At 37.1% G+C, this 20534-nt stretch overlaps 1 protein-coding gene across 2 annotated transcripts in view; it reads right to left on the minus strand.

Annotated features, from left to right (window-relative positions):
* BABAM2 (BRISC and BRCA1 A complex member 2) overlaps window positions 1-20534 on the minus strand; it is a 151187-nt gene that overhangs the window by 102442 nt on the left and 28211 nt on the right. For both annotated transcript variants that reach the window (XM_015857415.2, XM_015857417.2), the window contains exons 5-6: window positions 6658-6852; window positions 2089-2163 (exon numbers count right to left, since the gene is read on the minus strand). In XM_015857415.2, the coding sequence (XP_015712901.1) occupies window positions 2089-2163; window positions 6658-6852 (270 nt within the window). The remainder of the gene's footprint in view (window positions 1-2088; window positions 2164-6657; window positions 6853-20534) is intronic.

The raw sequence follows: 20534 nt of genomic DNA on the forward strand, positions 1-20534 counted from the left end.
ATAATCCATGTCAGAGCCTGAGTCAAACCTTTCTTTGCTGTCAACAAACACTACTGAAATAAAGCCGTATTTCTTCTCCTGTGGCTATTCATCCAGACTAAACATCACTCTCCTACCACAGACAGTTAATCTTTTATTTTGCAAATTAGAAGTCTAAGAAACCTAGGGATTTCATCAGCATATTACGCATCAAAAGGGGTCTGTTATTTAAAAAGAATAACAACAAACAAATGGGATATTCCATACAAAAACATATTAACTTTAAAACTGCAACACTAAGACACTAGGATTTTAGAAAGGTCAAAATAAAGGTAGATTGGAAACTTTGATTCAGCTGCCTCTCGTGCACACATTTTCACATCACACAATCTATACACACATACAAATAAACACGTTTTCCTTCAGACTACTGAATCATTGAGTACTCAGGGTGAATAATGCCCTAGGATGCAGAGGTGTAACACCAATCTATTCACAGAATATCAATCTTGCTTAAAGCAAGTGGCAGCAAACATGCTAGGGGGAGGTAGGTAAGGTGAATAAACACACATTAAAACTCTACTCCTTCAGAAAAAAAACCTGCTTCTATCACAGGATTCCTACACGATGAGACTTAAGTCACACAACACTTTCCAGCCCCAGTTTCATTTCCTCAGAGGCTGAACAGCTCTGTGGATGAAGCCAGGGAATTCAATGGCTATGTACATCCCTGAAATTCTTCACCAATATTAAAATGTTCCCAGAAAACATGCCATTCAGTGCTCAGGCAGGAGCAGATGGCAGTTTGCCTACAACAGCCTCCTTTTTACCACAGGGCCTTACAGAAGCCAATCATAAATATGCGGCTGTCCAGGTAAATTGTTGCTGCATCCTTCTAAATGCAAGGCCTTGCCAATCCTCTCAGATCTGACTGTCCCCATCAAGTGCGTAGAGAAGGCTCTGATGAACAACAGAAGCTGCCAGGGCTGTTATTATGAACACAGCAAGAAACTGAAAATATTTGGAGGCTTTTGAGAAAAATTAGGAACAGGTACTACTCAGCATGTATTCTGCAGAAGTTAAAGATCACAGGGTACTGACCTCAGGCTACAGAATTTCAGTTAGATTACAGTTGTATCTGGTTTTATGTTCATGGTTTTTAGCTAAAGAAATCATTTGGAGAATCACTGAAGATTCACACTTGCAACTGTGAGTTAACAGTAGTTGAAGAATTCTAACAAAAAGATGAAGAGGAGCTAAAGGATCTACCCTGACATTTTCTTCTCAATATAGTAGCTGCTAAACATTAGGTAGTTGTCTTCCTTTCAAAACATTTAAGAGTAAAAAGTTGAGGAGACAGTCATGCAGTTTAAAGAAAGATGCCTGCTCCTAACATCAGCAGACTCAAAACTTGTTCTGGCACTTTATTCTAACGTTAATAATAGATCTCTCTGTTTTCTCTGCATATAACACTGACTTTATGATGAGCATCCACAATAACTGCTTGAAAGAGTGATGTCCACCTGCTGTGAAAACCACTAATTTCAAATTATTCCATATTAGTAGTTTACCACAATTCTTTTTTCCCTTTACTAGCAAATAGAAAAGTACTTTTCTTCCTAAAACACATCAAAATTACATCATCCTCCATCCTCACTAAAATTAGGTGAAGTATTTTTTCAATTTAGTGTTTTTCTGTAAGTGAATGAAGAAAAGTAAGTACCAACGCATTCAGATTTTGTCATAAATATTTGTTTTCAATCCCTGTTAAGAAGTGGCATATTTAGTTTATTTTTCTGCTTCTACTAGCAAGATTACTGGTGCAATCTGATTGTTCATTAAAAATACCAGATAAGATTGGTATTCCATGCAATCTTCTTCAGTGTCCTTCAGAGTAACAAATATATGTTAATTATGTGGTAAAGCAGAATGCCATACAACAGTAAGCTTAATACCATATTTCCAAAATACAATCCAATTAAGTTTAGAAATGGTACATTTTCAATTTCTTGAAGAGGAGGAGGGCAGGAATGCCGAAGTAGCTACGAAGAACATTTCAGTAATTCATATTCCCTCAACAAATACTGTCAACTTAGACATTCATTTTACCTTGAGAAGATACGTAGGAATATTGCTGAAATCTACAGGCAACTTCAAGAGGAAGCGAGCTGAGAATTCACCAGTCTGTGGAAAAAAACAAAAGATTAATGAGAGCTAGTGTCTAAAGAACTACAACTCAAACATTCTGAGGATGAAACATTAACCAGAAAACACGTAAGAGCTCATACCAAGCAGAAGGCCTGAGGTTTAAAAGAACACTTCTCAATGAAATTACTGAATATGAAAAGAAAATTTACAGATTCCACAGGCATTACAAAAACACTCTAAGAACATAAAAAATCATTGCCAGCATGCTAACAATAACAAGTAATTGGAATGCAACAATGTACACTACAAAAATCTGACTGCACTTAGGTTCTAAACACAGATTTGCCTTGTTTGTACTCATTTTTGGTTCAGTAAGACCTGCAAATAGACTGAAAGCAAATGACAAAGATTTGAGAGCATAGTGACAAAACACATGCATCCTCACAATCACAGATACACATAACAGAAGAAGAGTTGAGTAAGATAAGAATGGATCAGAAGCATCCTCAACAAACATAGACAAAAGAGCTGAGCTAGAATGCTTTCTGTCATTTCTTTTCAGATATATGTGATTCTTAACACCTAGACAACTGTTTACTGAAAATCCGCCAAGCATCCCCTGCACATTGATGGTTTTTATGCGTAAAGCGTATGCAAAGGAAATGGAAAGGATTTCCTTTCTGTTTCATACACTTCCTTAAAACCAGACTTTGTCCACCTGGTTATGAAGCAATGAAGTTGGTTCTTTTTGAAAAAACAAATGTCTGATTTTCACTGCATTAATTTTTTGCCACCCCTATTTTGGAATTCAGTAAAGCATACATACAGCATATACATACAACAGCTACATTTGTTACATTGACTTAGCTGTGCAAAAAGCATTAAACATTTATTCTTTGCAACTCAGTCCAGAATCTTGAGACAAGTTCCTTTTTCCAGTTCTAACACTGCCTTATTTTTGCATACTATTTATTTGTATGATGACAAGCCAGTTCTTAAATACAATACCTCATTTTATGAGGTAAAGGGACAAAGCTATGCGTATATTCAGTATTCATTCTGCCACAATAACATACATGTACTACTTCACCATTCCCTGAAAATAGTTTTCTATAGCTAAATTTTACTTTAATATTTTAAATGTTTTAACAAAGAAATCAACAAGAAAAACACTGTAACAAGAAACTTGCATTAAACAACTTTAAAAAATAATACAAATTGTGTATATTACAATACTCATTGGAAGTTTGAGGGTAAATACATTACTACATTTAGACAGGATCATTTTCGGTGCACACACAACTGTGCCCTCAGGTAGGCAGAAGCCTGGAATATACCTGAAATAACACAAGTATTCCTTCTACAAAATGGAGCAGCAGCAACAACTTACAGAAGCAAGTCAATGGCTTCTGGTGCATGCAGCACAAAGACTATTTCGACATCAATTGGGGTACTTGGTTGTTTATCAGACGCAACCTTGATATAATAGACATGTGATTTCTCTGTCTGGACCTCATTTCCAAAATAGATGTTATACAATATTTGCCAGAAAAATCTAGAAAATTATTTCTGGTTAAAGACCAAGTCTGATGAAATGTGGGTGAACACTGAACAGATAAATGGCCTTTGATCAAAACATCAGTTGTTTCATGGCATGAAAGTACATAAGGGCTTGCAGGCCAGATCTTTTATGTCATTCAATCAATACTGTGCTGCACTGCAGCTGTCAAAGGATAACAGAGATAATTGGACTGCGTGGATTCAATGGCCTGGCACATCAGAACCACAGAAATATAAGGCACTGGTGGTGGATACCGGTGCACAGTGCACCCTAATGTCCTCCAGTTACGAAGGGACAGAATCAATCCATATTTCTGGAGCGACTGGGGGTTCTCAAGAATTGACTGTGCTGGAGGCTGAAATAAGCAAAAACATCCTATTGTGACTGGCCCAGGGGCTCCGTGTATACTTGGTATTGATTACCTCAGAAGGGGGCATTTCAAGGATCCTAAGGGGTACTGATGGAACTTTGGAATAGATGCTGTCAATATGGACAACATTAAGCAGCTGCTTTGCCTGGCCTGTCAGAAGATCCGTCTGTTGTGGGGCTGCTATGAGTAAAAGAGCAGCAGGTACCAATTGCTACAAAGACAGTGCACAGATGGCAGTACTGCACCAACAGGGATTCCTTGCTCCCCATTCATGATTTGATTCACCAGCTGGAGAACCAGGGAGTGATAAGCAAAACTCACTCACCTTTTAACAACCCCGTATGGCCAGTGTGTAAAGCCAGTGGAGAATGGAGGCTGACAGTAGACTAGCAAGGCCTGAATGAGATCACACCCCCACTGAGTGCTGCACCAGGCAGGTTAGAACTCCAATATGAACTGAAGTCAAAAGCAGCCAAATGGTATGCCACCACTGACACTGCCAATGCATTATTCTCCATTCCTTTGGCCACAGAATGTAGGCCACAGTTTGCCTTCACCTGGAGGGGCATTTAGTATATTTGGAACTATTTGCCCCAGGGATGGAAACACAGCCCAACCATTTGACATGGATTGGTCCAAACTGTACTGGATCAGGGCGGTGCTCCTGAGCACCTGCAGTACATTGACGATATCACTGTGTGGGGCAATACAGCAGAAGTTTTCACAAAAGGAGAGCAAATAATTCAAATTTTTCTGCAATCTGGTATTGCTATTAAGCAAAGCCAGGAGACAGGACAAGGGGAAATGGACATAAGCTGGAACATAGGAAGTTCCACACGGATGTGTGCAAGAACTTCTTTACGGTGAGGGTGACAGAGCACTGGAACAGGCTGCCCAGGGGGGTTGTGGAGACTCCTTCTCTGGAGATATTCAAATCCTGCTTGGATGCCTACCTGTGTGACGTGGTGTAATGAACCTGCTTTGGCAGGGGGTTGGACTCGGTGATCTTTAGAGGTTCCTTCCAACCCCTACAATTCTGTGATTCTGTCAAAGTGAAAGGATTGGCCCAGGAGATTAAGTTCCTAGGTATAAAGTGGCAAGATGGACATCATCACATCCCAGCAAATGTGATTGACAAAATCACTGCCATGTCTCCACCCACTAGCAAGATAGAGACATGCTAAAGAAACCTCAGATAGCTTTGAAATAATTGAAAGGATTTGCCTCAAAATGTCTTTGAGATTTATTTGAATATTTCAAGTTTAGAAAACATTTCAATGCCAAATTAAAATAACATTTCAAAGTCACAAAGGACTGGGAAAAGAATCCAAAAGTTTTAGTAGACAGTTTTGCCATAAGGAGAAAAAAAAGTTCCCTACAATCTTCACTACAACTTTGGAGCTGCCAACAGTGGCGATAAAAATCTGAGTAGGGTACAGAAAGCACTTCAGTAAAACTGTCTGATGATATTTACAGATGTGGCAAGTTATTTGTGATGCCAGCTACAGAAAATAACACTTAAGAACAAACATACTGATTTAGAAATAGAGATCTGGAATTCTCTGATGAAGATAACGCCAAGTGAAATTAAGTACAGTGAGTTGTAAATCCTCATGTCATCCGTTACTTAAGGACACTGAAAGTGGCAAAGGTGAATTCTAATCTGTGATAAAAGAAATGCTGGAATTTGATTTCCAGAGTACATCCATTTCATCAGATATTACTTCTCAAGAATAATAAACGTCAAGATAACACTGCTGCTGAAAGTAGGATGGTTACGTGTTCAGCATAAGCACTATTATGTATTTTCAGATATAAATTACTCCAAAATTCCTGTCAAAAAACACTATTAATAGGTAAAATGGCAGAATAAATAAATAGTTAACTTGAAAACCAACCCAAATGTCTATATTGCCAATAACCTCCACTTAGAAGACTGAGGTGGCATGGTACATTGCCTAGGTAAAGGATGAAATTTCAGGAAATAGATGAGCTAGCTTAACATCTGATTGCCATGTGAAGACATGGCCCTACAAAGTCACTGCTCTAGCCCATCTCACCTCCTCCTGTCCTGCAGGAAATTAGTCTTTTTTTTTCTCCACCTATTTAGGTTCCTGGAACAACTCACCTCAGATAAGCTGAAGTGAGATACAATTGCAACTATCAACTAAATCAGTTCAACCTCAACATGGAACCACAGTAATACATTCCAATTCTAAGCAGAGCTGATTTGCCTGAGCAGGGTGTCATTCCAGTGCAGTTATTCTGCCTCTAAAATCTTCAGAGGTCAAAGTTCCACATATTGTGCCCTGTAAATATGACAGGCTTTTCAAGAGCTTTTCAGTTCATCCATAAATCAGATAAAGTAACAGTAGGTTGAAAGAAGAGTTGCTCACCTCAAAAACCTAGTTCAAGCAAGGTAATGGAATGATTGGAAAGGACAAAACAGAGTATACAGAAAGTGACCTGAGTCAAATAAGTTATGTTCATTGGAAACAAAGCAAGGAGACAAACAACCTGGTTTTCTAAACCAAGAACCGTCATTTGCTCAAATAAAGGATCACTAAGAGCATTTTAGCAGCAATTCTTAATAGCTTACCCAGTTATTTTTTTTGCCAGCATAGATCTCCATATTTTCTCCATACTGGGGCTCTTCAAGTAAAGTCTGATATTCAAACATTAGACGTGAGCTCTCACGTAATCGGCTGCACTGAAATTGATGATACTGCTGCACGAGCTCTTTCACAACAAGCAGGAGGCATTCAGGATTTGAAGGATTCCAAGAAGCCAAATTCTGTTGAATTTTAAAAGAACAGAGACTGAATTTATTTCCAGCAATAAGAGAAGCATTTTTCCCTCCATACTGAAATCAGAGGTAAATATACATTTGGAAGTTTGGTGTCAAAGCTTAACATTAAATCTTAATATTAAAGGCAAGGATTATATATCATGCTTTAAAAGGAAAACAGGTTAAACAGCAAAAGCAAGCCTTAATGTGAAATAAGAGCCCATACAGTGACTTACCATAAAACAGATAATGGAATTACTACTACACATAGATACACTCAAATCACCATTCCATTCTTCCCCAAAACAACAGTGCTGCATCCAAGCACGTGAAAAGTTTGAATTCATAAAATTAAAAACCAAAATAAAATGTACAATGATAAGATTAAAGTACAACCCTGAAGACCATCTGACTCAAAAAAATAGCCAAGTGACTACGCCAAACTGACACTAACAATGAAAACTAATTGCTCGAATTATATTATATTGAGCAAACAGACTCAACCTTGTACTCTACTTCACTGGGATCATCTCTTCACTGCCTTGATTCATTCCCTTATTACAAATGACAACCATACAGAAATCTCTTCCATCTGCCTGGCAGATGTATTACAAGTTGACCATGTATCAAGAAACATAAGTAAAATAAATAAACATTAATATATTTGAAAGTGACTGTGTCGGCACTAAGTCCACAGTCTCTCAGTGTATCCACTCTGAACTCACTTAGACCAGTCTTCTTTGCAAAATAAGTTTTAGTTGGGAAGGTTTTGTGTTACTAGCCATATCTAACACCATCGGTGTACGTGCCTGCCTCTAACTGACCTGGAATGGGTATGTGTTAACATCAAATTAGAGTACATTCTTTACTCCGTATGAATAGAACAAGACAGTTCTAATATAAAAACCACAAGGCAACCCTAGACTGACATATGCTTTGTACTTAGGTCCTTAACAGGTCTCAGGGCATGTTAGTAGTCATGCAGCCTCTGGTCAGCTTTCAACGTAACTACATGAATGAAACAGGATAAAAACGCATCCCCTACAATATAAAAGCTATTAATATTTTATGTAACACCAGAATTAATAAATATAAGTGGAACAGGTTACTCAGAGGGCTTACTGAGTCTTAGATACACTCAAAACCCAATTGGAAGCAGTCCTGAACAACCGCTTTATCCAACTCTGAGCAGGCCCTTTCCAATCCTGGTTCCTCGGCCATTATATGAAGTGGTTTTCAAAAAGATCATAAATTGAAATAATGTTTCAAGCAACCACTCCACATTCTGAATGGAAAAGAGTTACAAGTTCTATCTTCTGATACTGTTCCCTCTGCACCTTCTGCTCTACAACAGAAACTACTTTTAACCTAATCTCTAATGATGCAACCATCTAATTTCAAAAGGCTTATAATTATTCTTATTTTTGTTGACTTCAGTGTAACCCTTCGGCATAATTTTCTATGGACTTCAGTCCATGCACGTGATGACAATATTTCCTTTCTCTTCTCACAACTTCATTTCTCTCTGAGGTCAAATACATTAAGATGTTATCAAAACGGCTTTCTTACTTTCAGCATTACCACTTATACAGATACAAGCCTAATCTACAAAAGAATACTATCCTTTCTATCCTCTTCCTCTTGGACAGCAAGGATACTACAGATACAGCATCACCATAACTTAAAACATATATTACAGACCATGGTAAATTGTGAATGAGTGAGCATAGCAATTAGACAGATCAATATGACAGGAAAGGTGTTACAACAAAGGTGTGATGACAGAAGGATCAGTACAATAGAAAGGTGCTATAAAGGAAGGAGAAGAAGATTGCTCACCCATATCAGAAGACGCTAAGTTCACAGGGGAAAAAAGGAATCTCCAGAAAGAGATTCTTCCCCACTGGCTGTCAGCCCTTAAATGGGGCCTAGGAGAGGTGCAGCCAGGCTCCACCTCTTCTAGTCACACAGCTGAATTGCCTTCACCCATGCTCTCAGGGCTGATTGGGTCCTTTCCCCAGGTGCTCAATCAGTGGCTCAGGTTGTGACCTAACAGTTCTCATACTGTGAGACAGCAATGAGGGTCCTGTAAGCTTCTCACATTCATACCAACAAGTGACTGAAAGCCTTGTTCTACCCTTTCTTCCATCAGCAGCTTGAAAAAAAGTACTGCCAACCATTTAAACTTACTCAGTTCTAAAAAAAACACTAGAGAAAATCTGTAAGGTAGATACTGTCTTCTAGGAAACACATTTTGTATCATACAGTCTAAAACCAGACTGTGTATAACCTTAAATTTCCTGTTCCCAAGCTCCTGCTCAAATAAAGCATTTCCAGAAAGCCAGAGGATGTAATATGCCAGTATGTATTGATATCAGCCAGACAAGTGAGAATAACCTTTCCTCCCAATGACACTGCTATAACACAATAGAAATGTTCTGTCAAAGGAAGTGACCAACAATATCTTAATAACCGACCTAAATGCAACCGTACCTTTTGTTTTTTAAATAATATTATGCTACTGAACAACAAAAAAAAAAGAGTAAGAGGAAATCCATTGTTATTTGTCCTGTGCAGAACTGAAGTGCTGCTCGCTTCAAAGAGTTCAAGAACACTGCATCAAAACAGTGCTTACCGTTCTACAGTTGAAGGAATCAAATAAATTGTGCAACACTAGGATCTTCACTAAATACCCTTCATTCAGCAACTGAGGAGACAAACTAAGTGTGAATTGGTTCTAAGAACAGTTCACCTGGAGGAAAACCTAACTAACAATCCACTGAGTCCACACACCAATTCCAATGCAATCTCATAGATGCAACAGTAAATACACAGAAAATACACAATTTTTCTCTAACAAGTTCTAATTTAAGTACACAGCATTTTTTTTAACTTTAGAATTACATTATTATCATGGTACTTGCTACCTGACAATTAGCTATTACCTTTCTGATTTTTTTTTTTTTATTTTTTTTTTTAACTTTTTAGGGATGTTGTTCTTTTTAGATCTGAATCTATAAAATTAAACCAAAATGCTTTTGAATATGACTTATCTATATACGAAACCTTCTTACCTAATTTGAAGTGTCATCTGTCCTAAGCACTGCTCATTCATCTGAAGGTATTTTTACACCATTTTACTACTATTCAATTTCAGGAGCATATAAAAAAAAAAAAATACACGCCATGTTGTTCTTTCATAGCTTGAAACAGTATCTTCTTTAATCTTCCTTTATTTTTGAAATCAGAGACAAAGAAAGCAACTATCTATAGCACAGACAGAAACATAACAGAAGCACAATTTGATATTTGTCAAGTTGATCCCTTCTAGAATGTCCCAGTCACTAGAGTTTCAGCACTGTTGTGTATCCCCTGAGAACATGCAAAGATTTGTCACTTAATTCAATGTGTTCCTGCAACAGTAAATTGACCTCTTTCTTTATAGATTTTCTAAATAGTATTTTATTCAGTAATGTAGCATTGCACACAGAAGTCACTTTTGGAAGTTGCTTCAAGAAATATGTTAAAAAAAAAGACTTCAGAAAAGAAGAGGAAACAAAAGCAAAAACAAAAACAAAAACAAACAACAACAACAAAAAAAAGGAGCATCGGCCTGCTTCCTTCATTTTCTGATTTCTGCCTGTTTCCCAACCATGGCCAACACTGTTTTTGTACAAAACAGTATTTTAAAGTACTTAAAGCACAAGAACCACCAAATGTGCTTTTACCATTTCTTTCGATCCATGGCTCAAAATTTTGTCACAAAGAATTGCATAAAATTTATGCTCTGGATATATACATATGCAAAATTAAGAAGTTTAGTTGTTACTGCTTCAGAAAAATCCTGGAAACATAGAAACACACATTTGCTACAGCCAGACTGCTGAAGCCTGGCAGGTATGAAAAACCCAATTAAAGAAAAACCCAGCAAATATGTACATGGAAGAATACATGTTGCTTTCCATGGTTTCTGTCTAAATCGCCTTCTGTCTTACTCACCAGGACCTTTAATTTTGTCTCTGACAAAATGTATGTGTTCAAATCAGCTAAAAATAAAAGAAAGAGGGAAACAATTTTTAAAAGAAACGCCATCAAACTGCAATAAAACTGAGTGTTACATCCAAAAAGCGAACACACTGACAGGAATACTGACAGTATCCTCTAACTTAGATCTTTCATTCAGCACATCTTCTCTAATTTGAAATGAGATTTCTGCAGTCTTTCCAGAGAGCTAATCAAATTTTACAGAACAATCAGTAATCCATTTAAAATAAAGAAATCCAGACTTGGATCCAATTCCTTGTCCAGTTTGCCAAGAGATATTTTTAAAGGAACTCTGCAGTGCAAATTTGCGGCCCACTGTACAACAATACACAACTATGAATCAACTCCAACTGTGCATCCACAACTAGTTCTGCATTCACGCCCATAAAGGCTTAGATCCACATCTTGGAATGGTTACAACCATTTTAACATTAGTACCATTTTTTTCAGTTCATCATGGAAGAATATGTCTCTTATTTGCTGATTCTGTGGATGGAGGCTCAGTTAAACAATCTTCTGTTTAGGCACTGCTCGTGCTTCTGCTTATAACCCCCATTACGACTAGATGCAACGCCACGATTTGAATTTTAATTTAAACCTTTTTTGATCAGCTTTGTGATTGGCACAATGCAACTCATGTAACTTCCATTTTCTAAAAAGTTAAATTGTTACCTCATCTTAAGCAGCTTAGTTCAGTAGCAGGTCAGTAGCATGAGAAAACAACTATGCGTTTTTTACGGAGACACAAACCTGGCAGCGTTAGCTGTGATGCCTGGCTAATCCTCAATCTTCCAATTAGAGAATTAATTCTAAATAGCAAGACTAAGCTGCTCCACGGGAGAAGTATGTGTGTTCCACCTTCCATATAACAGAGAACAGATTCCAGAAACTTCACTGTGCACCCAGGTAAGCAGGGGTCATGGTGAAGCTGGCCACTAACTACCACCTGCCCACCAGCAACTCTCCACAAGGAAGTCAATATTCTACTGTCACAGAAGCTTCTGCTGCAATTGCTAACTTTCTTCATCAGCAGACTAAAGTACAGGAAGATGTCCTTTGAGAAATTAGATATTTAGACTTCAGAATGATTTCTAATAACATGCACATGCACTGCCTTTGCCCTCAATATAAATGGAAATAGAGTATTCATTTACTATATTTTGAGACTAATGGACTATAGGCATTCATTAGTAAATGTCCGCATTAGCAAAACCCCAAGTGATTCAGGAGACCTGTTCTGAAGATCTGCCAGATCTTAATTTAAACAAACTCACTGAACAAAATGTACTTGACTAGGAAGAAAATCCCAAAGATTTTGTTGGGGATCAAAGTCCATCTTCAAATTATCTCACTCATAATCCTGTCTCTTGACAGAAGCTGACTGCATAAAAAGCAAGCAGTTTGATAGAGAAAGGTTTCTGGACCATCAGATAAGACCAAAGTGTTGAGAAAATCAATTAAGTAAATTGTGTATAAAGAGTAAGAGTGAAGATATTACAAGGCCACCCACAGAGAATGAAATTTAAACCATTTCAACAGCAATTCATTTAAATAAATAGCGGTACCTACTGGATTTTCAAAAGAGAAAGAAAGCTTACAGCCAGACCAGATCATTTTTAAGGACATCTTCTTAGAAGCGAGACAAGTGAAAAACCTACAAGGCAACTTCTCATCCCTTCTAGGAAAGCGATCCAAAATTTAGCTTTTCAAAGCAGCCACAATATTCAACTTTTGGCAAAGAAAACACATGTAAGTTTTGTTCTGGAACATTTTGTGCATTGCAGTCTTTCTTTTATCCTTCCAAAAAAACAAACCAAGAACCTTTGCAAACTACTCAGCGTCAGTGATTATCTATTCTCCTTCCCCCCCCCCCCCCCCCCCCCCTTCTTTTTTTTCAGAACATAAAACAACTACTGCTCAAAAAGCAGCTAATTCATAGCCTCTGTACAGGTTACTGCTTATTTCCTAACTTCAGGCAACATCTGCAGAACATTGTAATTCTACATTATCAGAAAGAAAATATACCAACAATTTCTAATTGATCTGAAGTTGTTTTTCTTTGAAATGTGTTTAAATATCCAGGTTGCCAGAATTTCTTCCAGGAATGTGATTTTAAAGAAGACAGATTGTAACTGTTTTTCCTGGCTATACTACAGGAAACAACAGCAAGATCTTATTTTAAGTTAGCGTACTTTTATATTTCTCAGCAAGAAATTAAGATTCACGAGAAAATGTCAGTAAACAAAACCTCCCGGGCCCTAAGAGTGGTAGTGCATTTCTACAGCATCTCAAATCCAGAACTATCATAAAAAATAATCTAAGTACAGATCTTCATTTTGTTCTTATCTGAACACTGCACACATACATCTTATAACCTACAATGGCTTAAAAGCAGTACTCATCTAAGTTTTTACCTGAAATGAGAAAGACCACACTGTGATATAAGCACTCAGGCTGCAAGTAATTACAGAAGAGACATGGGTCCAGTGGTTACAGTGTCAGACTAGAAACTGGGAAGTCTGGTTTCAGTTTCTGCTCTGCTACAGTTTTCATAGACCACCATAGCAAAACTGCTCACATAAAAAGGCACAGAATAATTATCTTCCATATGCTCACATCTTTCTATCAACAGATATTTTCACAGTATTTGGAAGGCTGGAGTATTACAACAACTTTGAAGGCTTCAGCTTCTTAGCAGCCAGCACTTAAACATCCTACAGTCTGCAGCTTCAAATCAATCACTGTAAACCTACACACCATCTTCCTGTCAACTTATTTTCACAGGTTCTTCTTCTCCTCCTTCCACAAAGCACCACTGGTACAACTTTCTGGAGTAACATGCTTGAAATGACCATTTTTGGCCATAAGAAAACATCAAAGACTAAACATTTCATGAAAACAATTCAAATTGAGTACACTTCTGTCATAACAAAGAAATTACATATCTTTTGTGTTCTCCTAACTTCTGTGTACAACCATACATTTTGCATCAAGCAAACCTTGGGATAGTCGGTATTTTGTTTTAAGTGAGAGGCTGTAACAACTGGATGCACAAACTATACTAGTCTATAAGTGCTTAGCCAAAATTTCAAGTACCCAAAGTCCTTGAATTAGCATGAAAATACAGACCAAGGGAACAACATGAGTAGAACATTAAAAAATTAATTCTGATTTGGGAAAGGCATCCTACATTTTGTATACCAGAACTTTTTTTCCATCATTTTTTCCCAGTGGTTACACAGTGTGATTGTGAATTAGTAATTACACACCCAATGCAATTCCAAAATAAAACCCAGTAAATGGGACATACGGAACGCTCTTCTGCATTCACCTCGGATAAATCCACCACTTTCTCTCAAGCATCATTCACCGGGAACAGGAGAGCACACAAGTTCTAAAGGTTACCACATATCATTCCTATACCTTGCTGTTGGAGCAGCTGAGATAGCTGATCTTTGCATTTTAAGGTTGCTCTGAAGATGCAGAAACTGCAACTCTGAGCCCAGAAGAGCATTTTTAGTTGTGTACTCTTCCTGAGAAAGCCTGGCTGTTCCTCCCACATAGCTCTCATAAGATAATAAGATGCTTAAAAGCTACTACTTCCTACCATCACAGAAGAGAATATTATCTAATTACTCTTCTAAAGATTTGGCATGTAAGGTACTTCTTGTCCTACTTTGCTTAGAGATTAGAGCAAAACCTGTCCCTTTCCAGATCTCCCACCCTGTACCTCCACCTGTTCTGAGAAGGAATTTCTTACTTCCTTCAACACACAGATCCTGGTTTAGAAAATCCAATGTGCTAATCATTAGCTAAACCAAGTGAGCACACGGCCTTTTTTCACCTAGGGAATCTGTTACCAGAAATGGACGTGTCCAACCAGCACAGCAAATAAAAGAACAAAGCTCAAATAAAAACATTAATATACATTCATATCTTTTACCTACAAACCTGCTTATCATGTATGGATGGCAGCATGAACACGTCCAAACTTCTCAGACTCTCGGTGTACCACAGAACAGATCACTGTCTCAGTATTAATGCTTTACCTCAAGAGCCCCTGTTTAGCAGTTGTTTTTTTTTTTCATTCTTATCAGTTCTTGGGCTTTTTCCTTCCTGTCAAAACCAGAAATTTTAGCTACAGCAGAGAGGTTTAAACTTCACAGATAATGTTTTTGGCCTGGTCCACTGATATCCCTTAAGCTTTTACTTTTGAATGGCCTATAGAAAACTGTTTCCTCCTAACCATTTTCCTCCCTCTCAAAAGCCCATAAATCAAAATCGATACATCATATTGTGGGTTTCAGTGGCTAAGCCAGCTTGCAGTATTTGAATTTTACTTCCACATTTGCACTACAAGAGAACAAACATGATCTAGAAAATACAGTCCCTCAGAAAAACACTTACTGAGTACCACTTTTCCTACTACACTGGACAAATTAGTGCAAATCAGTAATATCTTCTCAAAAAGAAGCATAAGAAAAACTCTCAGTTCCTTTATGCCTCCAGAAAGACAGATAAATGGAAAAAAACATGTAAAATCATAAGAACTATAATACCACAAACAATATGTTAACTGCATTGGAAATACACTTCTCTATTTGTTCAGTTATTTTAAAGATAATTAAAGTATATATATGCCCGAGCATCTGAGATGGAAGATAAGGAAGAAATACAGGCACATAAGCATGTAAACAATGACTAAAAGCAAAGAGATTTTGAAACAAATGTATGCAGAAACTTAGACCAGCAAAAAGCTAACAAAACTTAGCTTGAAGCCTCCTCTTTGTGGGGAAATAAACTGAAGATTCGTCTGTATGCAAGGACATTCCTTTGCCTCAGCAATATCTTCTGAAGGGATGAATCTGCAAGCTCCCAAGCTTAAGCCATTCCCATTGGTTTAAAACAAATATACAAAACAAGCAAACAAAAGAACCCAAACAAATCACCAACAATTACAAGTTTTAATAGAACTCACAACCTAGAACTTAATCAAATCTAAAACAGCGTTATCAGACAGAATATTTATTCATCAATGACTTTCTATAATCAGATACTTTAAAAGTCTGTTCTGCTCGCATATTTCTAAGCACTGGCTGACTTTTTCTCCAGAAAAATCTGCTCCACATCTTGAATTCAACAGGCATATCACATTGAATTTAAATGTGTTCTCAATTCAGGATGATTGTGCTAGATTTGATTTTTTTTCTTCTTTTTGAAAAAAGAAAACCTTGTCAGAGTGTTTCTAGAAAGCTAACAAGCTGTTGCCTTCAAGCCAAGACATTTCTTATATTCTGGAGTTCTTGTGAGGAAGTGGAGTGTATTGTGCCAGTAACATTACACACCACGGCCAGAATCCTTTGATTTTTGCCAGCTTCTCTAATAACAACGACTTTTTTTCCTTCCAAATTTTACCGACATTGTTCAAGTCAAGAATGTTTACACTTCAATTACATGAAACAAACAAACAAACAAGATGTAATGACATTGATTTTATCACTTTCATGGCTGTCGTTAAAGAATTACCATACCAAAATTTTTATTCTACTCTCAAACATTCAAATAAAAGACATTCTGCTTTCATATATCCAGCTTTGGACAACAGGTTTGTACTGTTGTTTCAAAGAAACAATGACCTGAAGATCACTGAGATGAACTAGGATTTATTGTAATGCTCTCACCACTAATAAGATCTTTATTTCTTGAAAAGTAGATATATTTACTTATGCAAATACATGAGCATGCTTAACCATAATGCCCCCATCAGAAATAAGACTATCTCAACTACAAGATGAAATACAGAAACTCAAGAGGCCAATATTCTGAGCTCAAGCCTAAGCCAAAACTACACATCTTGAAATAAATGCAATATTTCAAGATATTCCTTTACTTTAATTAAGATTTAAATGTTTTATTATTCTGGTCTGAGCTTCCTGCTCATGTAACTGTACAATCATGGAAAAGATGGTCAAACTCTGTGACAGAAGAAAATCAACATCCTTTCTGAAAAATAGTATGACTAGAAAGCCATTAAGTGTTTCTCCCTGTTTTGCTAATGCAGAACAGTTATACTTCTCACCATACCTATATAAACTAGCTCGGCAGAAAAACATTTTCTCCAGCTTTGCCATCCTCTTACCAAGCCCTTCAGGGAGAACAACTGGAATTTTGCAAGAGTATACTAGCAAGATTTAAGAAAGGGAGGAAAAACTACCTGACTTATCAGCTATTTTCCTCCCAAAAATTAAATAAATAGGATCCAAACATACAAAGTCGTTCAATTTAGGGATTGGCTGGGAGAAAAAGAAAAAAAAGAAAAAAAAAAAGAAAAGCAGCTACGATGTTACAAGTAACTCAAGCAGAACTTCTGGAAATAGCATATTCTCTTCTGCTTACACTTTTGGAATGACTGAAAATTTTCATAAGCTGTGCCAAGAGATGCTGAAATTTCAGAAAAAGTAAAGTAAAGTAAATACATAGAATGATTTTACCCAAGTAGAAAATGACAGACTTATACAAGGTATGTGAGTCCTCACAGCACCATAAATACTCACAGTTTATTTTATAATACAGAACACACAATCCTGCGTTCTGTTACATTTAGGTTCCCTACAATCAACTTAAAAACAAGTTAACGTAAGGCTTTTAGTACAAGAGTAGTAGGTCAGTAATCCAAGACTGGAATCTCCTGCTAACATCCCAAATGCAAGCAAGCAGAAGAGGTGGTGATGCTTGTTCAAGCTTAGCCACATATTTCCCCAACAAATCCAATTATCTCCCAACTTTGTAGCAATATCCTGAAACTATCATGTTCATTTGCACTTACAGAGGCACTTTCAATATCAAAACATGTAATAGGCATCTGCTCCTCTGCCAACAACACAACAGCCAGGCTTTTAAGAACAAAGTAGTTTACATGCCATTTGCCCATACAAGCACTGTTGTTGTTTTTATCAGCTGTGAGCATAGGGACAACTGACACCGTTAAACATCTGCCTTATGATGGTGGATGAAGAACAATTAGAGAAAGGGGAGATATTTAAAGGAACTATTTCATTACCTATCACATGCTTGCTCAATAAGACGACAGCGACAATGATTAAGATTTTGAACACAGCCACAGAAGCGATACAGCCTTTATGACAGTCATCATACAGTCATATGATAAATATTACAGAGTCTAATAATCCAAATATGAGTGCTTAAAATAAAAATTGCTCTATACACGACGCATCACGTAACATTTAATATACTCAAGCAGCACAGTTAGCTGCATGAATGAAATCCGTACCTAGTATTAGCAATTTGACAAGGGCAAACTATTTCTAGCTCTTTGTTCTGGGATCAGAACAGCAGTGGTCCATTCTCTGCATTACTGTGATGGCAACACTCTCTCCCACGTGAATGCAACATGCGTATTTCCCACATACACTAGCCTACAAGGACACTCAGCACTTGCTGGGCTTCAGGAAATACTCATGTCCTCTTGCCTCCATCACCAGTACAGCTGAGGAAGTCTTTTCAATAGCACTGAGTGGGCAGAATCTTTCTGGGGTGACTGTCTGAAGTAGGATGCTATAAAAAACAACCCCACAAGCCCTTAAACTAACCATTAGCTTGCACACACTGCTATTGTATCCTCTTTGCCAAACAGAATATACTTCAAAATTATTGGAAAAATGGGGTTAACATTTTGCATAAGCACTTTAGTTATTAACTGGCTCACATTAACAATCAACTAGGCTAACATAACAAACAATTCTTGTTACTCAAACTGGCGTCATTGTAATGAGCTCCAAATTAATCTCATCCGTACACAATCACTAATCTTGTTTTGTGCCAACTGAATTTTTAATCAGAACAGAGTGAATCATAGGTTGTTTTTAAAATACATTTTTAATACTTGTCATCCAAAAGGCATAAACACTAGAGCAGGGAAGAACTTTACTATTTACATTCTAAGAAGCTGATTTTATTTATGCATACAGTAGGCACAAGTATCAAGCACATACTATAGCTGAGGATATTTTTAATAAAAAGCAAAAATAAATATTTCTCATAATGCCTAAAGTGTGCATAGCATCATCAACCTAAAGAATTTAGCTCTTCGTATAATTGAAACAGTATGACGAACCAAAAATCAAAGGAATAGTAGTCCTTTGACTACTAGGAGCCCAGAATATACACAAATTACACCTTACAACCAGAATGATAACTACTGAGACTCAGCCTGAGTTTCAAAATGAAGTGATTTTAATATTTCTGTGAAATACAGAAAGAAAGTAGAGTTTCAAAAGGCATGTTGACCTGATTTTAATACCAATTTAACAAAGAAACTGATTAGATCTGTATATAACAAGCACCCAATACAGCATCTCACTGCTAAAATACAAGCCCAACTATTTAGGTATTTCCTGAAAAAAAAAAAAAAAAAGAAAAAAAAAAGACATCTTCACTTACAGCATCTACTTTTTAAAATGCAAGACTGCTTGAATCTTGTTTTAGCTGTCTGACTAACAGCTGCTTAACTAAACACCTGTTACGGTGTTTAGATGAAAATGTAACTAGAAGGTCTGCCTACGGCTATGGAAACTGCAGGAGTGACTGATGTGATTCAGGTTTCATCAGGGAAACCTCCTGACAAACTCTAACACAGCCATATAAGCTTGAGGAATCTAGAGTACCTGGTTCTTGTTTCAAGTTGAACATAAAGCCTGACTCAAACCATAGAACATGTGATGCCTTCTGCTTGACAAACAAGACATTCAGGCAGATGAGAGCACTGCAGGAAGGCATGTTAGAATTCCCACATATTCCACTGCATACACTCTATACTTAGAGACTGTGGACTTACCCCTCATTTAATACTATCTACATGCTTTTGTGAATAGTAGATTCTGTTTTGATTTCCAGAAACTGTTGCATCAAAAGTATTTGTAGGTTGCTCAAGATTAAGAGTACTGAATTATGATCAACATTCTAATCTATTTTTGCTTAACATGTTAACATACCTTTCCACTAACTATAAAAAATTCCCCTAATACATTAGAATCCAATTAAAGTCATCTTCATTAAACAGGTCTGAGATACACGGAGAAAAGGGAGTTATTAAAATGCTTAGCATAATAAACAAGCTACTGTTAATGTAACATTCTAGAGAAAACAAGTCTGCAAACTATGAGGAACATAAAAGGCAAATACCAAAGCAAAGGTACACCATAGCTGCAAAGTGTGAAGAACTTGCTCTTACAGCATCAGGAAGGACTGGAGGAGAATGACCAAGTACCTTATCAGAAAAGACTACATTAACGTACTGAATGCTATAGCAAGGCATAGTGACTGAACAAAAGCTGTTGGCCCGCCAATTTATATTTCTTTTCTTTTTAATTTTAAAATAGGCTAATTAATATCTTATGCCTCAAGGAGCAAATGGCTCTTCAAGCCGCTTTGGAAGGAAGAGAGTGGGAGTTCAGGTAGAAGAAAAGCAATGCACCCAAATGGTGCACCATTAACAAACAATGCAAGAAAGAAAGAAAACTAAGGATGTCTTTATTCTTATGGGCTTCTCAGTGGATGAGTATTACAACTGACTTCTCTTCACATAAGGAATAAAACACCACGTCCACATCACACTTGGCAAATTT

The sequence above is a fragment of the Coturnix japonica genome, chromosome 3 (genome assembly GCF_001577835.2).
Source record: "Coturnix japonica isolate 7356 chromosome 3, Coturnix japonica 2.1, whole genome shotgun sequence".
Classification (NCBI taxonomy): domain Eukaryota; kingdom Metazoa; phylum Chordata; class Aves; order Galliformes; family Phasianidae; genus Coturnix; species Coturnix japonica.